A 6000-nucleotide genomic window follows, 5' to 3' on the forward strand; every position below is an offset into this window, starting at 1 on the left:
CCATTTTCTCATTGTGTCCCTGTGCCTAGGATGCAGTTGTTGCTGTGACTGGTGATGGAGTGAATGACTCTCCGGCTCTAAAGAAGGCAGATATTGGGATTGCCATGGGGATAGCAGGTTCAGATGCTGCCAAAAATGCAGCTGACATGGTCTTGCTGGATGACAACTTCGCATCCATAGTCACCGGGGTGGAGGAAGGTGCGTAGTCTTCCTCCAAGTGGTCTTCCTGAAAACTGGGGTCACTGGGAGAAGAGCCAGTCCTATAAGGAGAAACATCTTTGCCTAGGTCGCCTGATCTTTGACAACCTCAAGAAGACCATCGCGTATACCCTGACCAAGAACATCGCTGAACTGTGCCCCTTTCTGATCTATATCATTGTTGGGGTGCCCCTGCCCTTAGGCACCATCACCATCTTGTTCATCGACTTGGGCACAGACATTGTAAGTACACTACAGGGAATAGGGTCTGATAACTAACCCGGGTCATGTAAACTTCAGAGTCATTGCCTCAAGGGCAAGGAGATAAACTAAACTTTGCCATGAAGGAGCTGAAGCTCTGCATTTCTAGTGAGCTCTTCCATGTGCCAATCTGTCAAATGTTTGGAAATTAACAACACTTCGCTTCATATAACAGCTTTTCAAACATGAGTTCTTCACCCTCCAAAAACATATGCCATCCGTCAGGGTCAGCTCTCTTTTCTTTTGAGAAGATGCAGCTGTCACCAAGATAGTTCCTGTGTTGCTGGGGACCCAATGGCTAAAGTGATAACCCATAGCAGCCCCTTGTTAAATAAAAGGATCTGTGATCTGGAGGCTCCTCACCTCAACACAATAAGAAGCCACAGTTATAAAATCTCACATTGACCTACAATGCTGTCACCTAGACCCTCCCCTCTACTAGCTTGCATCTGTGTAAGGAATCTTTGTGACATTATGCACGTGTCTCTGGCTTACACAGGCAAAGGAGGAAAGGCAACAGGGAGCAGTCTGAATTCCAAGTGAGGAGAGTAGTCCTGCAAATTGCCTCCTTGCCCTCTCTTGCTTTACACAACCTCCACATTGCAGGGAGACGAGATAGCTCTACCTCAGAGGGGAAATGGGATCGCCAAGGTTACAGTCAGATCATTTTCAGGCCCTTTAGATTTGCTCATTTTTCTCCACTGCAGTGGTTCTTCCAGTGTGGCCCAGGGAACTTACTAGAAATGCAGTCTCTGGCCCTAGCCAGGACCTTGTGGATCAGAAAGTCTGTGGGAAGTGGGGAGGGGCAGTGTCTTTTAACAAGCCCTCCAGGATGGAGGACCTGGGAGAGAATCAGTGTGATCCAGGGAAGGGAACAGTAGGAGAAACCAAAGATACTTATAACTCGCATTGTATAGAACTGCCAGCACATGGTGATGATGGAAGGCAGATTGATTTTTAAAGCCGACTGTTCTTAAATTCTCTGTAGACAATGTACTCACCGCCCCCAACCCCTTGCCTTCACCCTGAATAGATCAGTTCCATAGCCCATGGCCACCTTCCACCATCCTCCCTGCTACCCTCCCCAGGCCCCTGACTACACCCCTACTGACATCCTGTGGGTAGAACACAGTGTTCAAGGGGTGGGCCTCAAGACTCTCCCCTCCAGGTTCCGTCCATCGCCTTAGCTTATGAGAAAGCTGAAAGTGACATTATGAATAGGAAGCCTCGCCACAAGAAGAAGGATCGACTGGTGAACCAGCCGCTTGCCGTATACTCTTATCTGCACATAGGTATGATGAGGGCATGTCCTGTCACCCAGAGGACTACCCAGTCACAGTCAGAAGCTGTGCTTTTCCTTGTGGGGTGTGGTTGGGGTGGAAGGAGGAACCATGAGAAGAATGAGGACAGGGCAGTTCTGAAGTCATTGTGGAACCTACGCCTTACTCTCATTCCCTCAGGTATCATGCAGTCCCTGGGAGCTTTTCTTGTGTATTTCACGGTGTATGCACAGGAGGGCTTTAGACCCAGCACCCTCATTAACCTCCGGGTGGAATGGGAGAAGGACTCTGTGAACAACTTGGAAGATAGCTATGGACAAGAATGGGTAAGGAGGGGTTCTGCTTTCTCCGTCCTCCTGCTCCTCCCCTCCTGTCGCTGCCCTGCTCAGGCTGACACAGAACTTAGGTTTCCCTGGATGGCTGTAGTGACACAAAGAAGGTGAACATTTTCTAAGTTAACAGGGCTTCTGGGCCCTGAGGTGACATTGCTGTGGCCTTTGCTGGGACTCACCTCTTGTCTTGAATTTGATGCCTAGAGTTCACTTTTTAGGGAAAAGTAGCCAGTCCAACAATGCCCACAGTTGGGCCAAATCAATTAAGTTAGCATCTTTTCCTGCTTGCCTGTTAGAAAATAAACAAAAAACAACTATGTTTCTTTCCAAACACAAGGAGGTGATCCGCTCTCAATCTCAGGGAGGTCGGGAGGGTAGAGCTTCACAGAACTGCATGGAAATCTCTCTGAAGCTTTCCCTGTGGGGTATCAAGGTCTCCTCTCTCTCTCTCCCTGTCCATTGACAGACACGTTACCAGAGGAAATACCTAGAATGGACAGGCTACACGGCTTTCTTTATTGGCATCATGGTCCAGCAAATAGCAGATCTGATCATCAGGAAAACCCGGAGGAATTCCATCTTCCAGCAGGGTCTCTTCAGGTACTACCTGTATCCCACCTCACCTCCTGGATGATGAGGCAGCATACCATGAGAGGCATTGACTCTGCTGGTGCTGGGTATGTGGTCCTGGGCCAAAGGCATTCAGAATCTTCATGCTTCAATGTTTCTTATAGAAATAAAGTCATCTGGGTGGGGATTGCCTCCCAGATTATCATCGCTCTGATCCTCTCCTATGGCCTCGGAAGCGTCACAGCCCTGAATTTCACCATGCTCCGGTGAGTTCCTTCAACAGTGGGGAGGAAAAGGCCAGTCCTGCTCTGAGCTGTCACAGCCTAAATAAACATTAGGACTTGGGGAGAGTGGGGAGGTTCCCCTCAGTCTTTCAAAAGAGACAAAACGGAGCAGTTCCGTATTAGTCAGAGGCTTTGACCTGCTAGTTTTCCCGAAGAGGAAATGGGTTTCCCACACCTCACCATCCCATCTCTACCCTCATCCAACAGGTCACCTCAAAGGCAGATGCTACTTCTAGTGGTCACAATCCAGGTTAAATAAGAAACTTTCCAGTTTCATGTTGTGTGACCCAATGGATCTGTTCTTTCCAAGGAGGCAGGGGCTGGGCCCTCTCTTCAGTGCATTCAGGTTCACCTCCCTCTTCTGCTTCTAGGCCTCAGTACTGGTTTGTGGCTGTGCCCCATGCCATTCTCATCTGGGTGTACGATGAGATGCGGAAACTTTTTATCAGACTCTACCCTGGAAGTAAGTTGTGGGATGATCTTTGAGACTCTGCCTATCCACTTCCACAGACTATCCATTTATAACTCACTTTCTACCTCTGCAGGCTGGTGGGATAAGAACATGTATTATTAAGACCACCTACTTCCCAAGCCTCCCACCAGAACACCAGGACATTCCTCTCCATCTCCTGGCCACATCCGGGACATCATCAGAATACATTCAGGAGAAGCCAGAAAACTGTAGGAAAGACACTACCAGATGTTTATACTGTAAAGCAGAGATTTGACTATTTATATATGATTTTCATTTATATATACACCTCCTTATATAAAAGAATGTGAATTTCAAGGTAATGTATGTGGAAAACTGATGTATTTGTATGTATACTAGAGGCCCGGTGCATGGATTCATGTACATTGAAAGGAAATTAATTAGAAGAAATATTTTAGAGGCTGGGGAGGGACTGCAGGAGGTTGGCTGCCCAGCCCATCTCGCCCAGTCCCGATTGGCTAGACCCCAGCAGCAAGCTAACCTACCAGTCGGAGCATCTGCCCCCTGGTGGTCAGTGTGCATCCTAGCGACTGGTCAAACGGTTGAACAGTCGGACACTTAGCATATTAGGCTTTTATTATATAGGATAAAGCTCACTCCCATGAAATAGTCTTAGGTAATCCAGAAATCTGCTGGGGTCTCTCTGCTCCCTAAGCTCTCATAGGATTGCTCAGACCTCCATTCCATACCATCTTAAAACTTCAATGACCTCCCCAAAATTTCTCTGAATTCCCAGAGAACTTATATTTTCATACCTACCTTGCTCAAAAGAGGCCAGTGCAGCTGAAGGTTTGCAAGATATGGAAGTGATGGTAGGTTTACATCACAAAAACATGGACAACCTCAGTTGTGACTCTGAGATGTCCTTCTTAAAGGTTCCCAGCCACCTAGCTGCATCACCTCAACCATCCTTGGTGTTCTCCCTCCTACCAGTGTGACCGCCCCCCTCCATCCCATGCTGCCCTCCACCCCTACCACCAACTACTCCAAAACGGAACTTCAAGTTCATTTTGCATATCTTGTTCCAGATGCTCTCCTGGCTCAAAGGTATTTTTATTTCCCAGGATTCATTCTCAGTAGAGAACTATTGTTGTTTAAAACAGTAATATTTATTTCTTGTAAAACAGTTGCAAAGCACCCTCCAGCACTCATTTTATATCTCTCATATTTCATGCCTTAACTTAGATTTATTCAGGTGAGACACACACATCCATGTTGATAGCCCCAGAAAGACCTCATTTTTAAGTAAAAGGTATTTTATAAAACCAGGTCTCATTGTGGTGCTCCAATTAATTGGAGCTTTTTTTGGAAAGCAGAGTATAGTTCACACCCATAAATGAGATGATATTTCAGTTTTTTGTTTGTTTGTTTCTTTCAGTCATTTTACTTTTCTATGGAAGGTCTGAAAATACAGGATTTTTTCAACTCTCCCCTCACCAGCATCACCACCCTGTAGGCTGGGTCTCTGATGGGCCCACATTTTAAAGTCAGGATTTCTATGGGAGAATACAGCTTTCCCATAGGGAGGATAGGGATCGTAGTGTTCATGGCCTTTCCATCAATGGCACACCCAGCACAAACTGGACAGAGCTCCTTTTTCGTTCAGTGGCCTCTACCCTGTCACCTCTCCTCCATTACTTATTCAGACAAAGACATTTTGCTGCAGGTGGGTCTAGGTCAGATCTCTGGACAGGGAAAGGGCAACTTAGAGCCACAGTTCTCTACCACATTCTCAGGGTCACATTTAGAAGCATGATAGAGGTCAGGGGCCAGCATGGTAACTTTATGTAAATAGATTATAATGTGCATATTGTATGTGTATCTTTAAGTTAAAATAATATTGCCATCCTCCAGGTTTTTAATCTCTATTTTCAGCCACAGTTATCGCACAGTTAACCTGGAACTAATCCTTTATCAGTAGTTCCAGTGAACTGGAAACCCTTCCAGGTGGCATACAGCGGTTCTCAACCTGTGGGTCGCGACCCCTTTGGCAGTCGAATGACCCTTTCACAGGGGTCGCCTAAGACCATCCTGCATATCAGATATTTACATTACGATTCATAACAGTAGCAACATTACAGTTACGAAGTAGCAACGAAAATAACTTTATGGTTGGGTCACAACATGAGAAACTGTATTTAAAGGGACAGAAGGTTGAGAACCACTGCAAGTCTCATTCCAGTTTTGGCAAGGCAGCTAACGCCAGCATGTGAAGCTCTTGACTCGTGTGTGTGTGTGTGTGTGTGTGTGTGCACACACACACATCTTTACCTTGAGAAACAGACTCTTCTGGAGGTGTTTGTAAGGGAGGTTACCTGCTGAGATCAAACTGGGATGTGTTCAGATCAGGCCCTGGAAAGGCCACCCCTTCCCTGACAAACTATGTTATTATCAAGAAGAGGGAAGAGAAGGTACTAAGGCAAGAACTTTTAAAATATAACATATCTGAATGCACACATGCACTTCCTTCTGACTCTACACTTACAAAGATTGTCAAATCTCCACATTCATTCACTCTGCCATCATTTCACTAGCACAGTTTAATTCTCTTAACAGAACAATAACAATAACTGATATCTAAT

General features: G+C 46.1%; 1 protein-coding gene across 1 annotated transcript in view; it reads left to right on the forward strand.

Annotated features, from left to right (window-relative positions):
* Window positions 1–5271, forward strand: part of ATP12A (ATPase H+/K+ transporting non-gastric alpha2 subunit) — a 30638-nt gene extending 25367 nt beyond the window's left edge. Inside the window, exons 16-23 of the mRNA XM_070409355.1 lie at window positions 30–198; window positions 287–441; window positions 1628–1751; window positions 1920–2065; window positions 2538–2671; window positions 2806–2907; window positions 3297–3388; window positions 3471–5271. Coding sequence (XP_070265456.1) covers window positions 30–198; window positions 287–441; window positions 1628–1751; window positions 1920–2065; window positions 2538–2671; window positions 2806–2907; window positions 3297–3388; window positions 3471–3499 — 951 coding nt within the window. The 3' untranslated portion in view covers window positions 3500–5271. The remainder of the gene's footprint in view (window positions 1–29; window positions 199–286; window positions 442–1627; window positions 1752–1919; window positions 2066–2537; window positions 2672–2805; window positions 2908–3296; window positions 3389–3470) is intronic.
* The last annotated feature ends 729 nt before the right edge of the window (window positions 5272–6000 follow it).

This window comes from Myotis yumanensis, unplaced genomic scaffold (genome assembly GCF_028538775.1).
Source record: "Myotis yumanensis isolate MYYU_CA2020_CCGP unplaced genomic scaffold, mMyoYum1.0.hap1 SCAF_3, whole genome shotgun sequence".
Lineage (NCBI taxonomy): Eukaryota > Metazoa > Chordata > Mammalia > Chiroptera > Vespertilionidae > Myotis > Myotis yumanensis.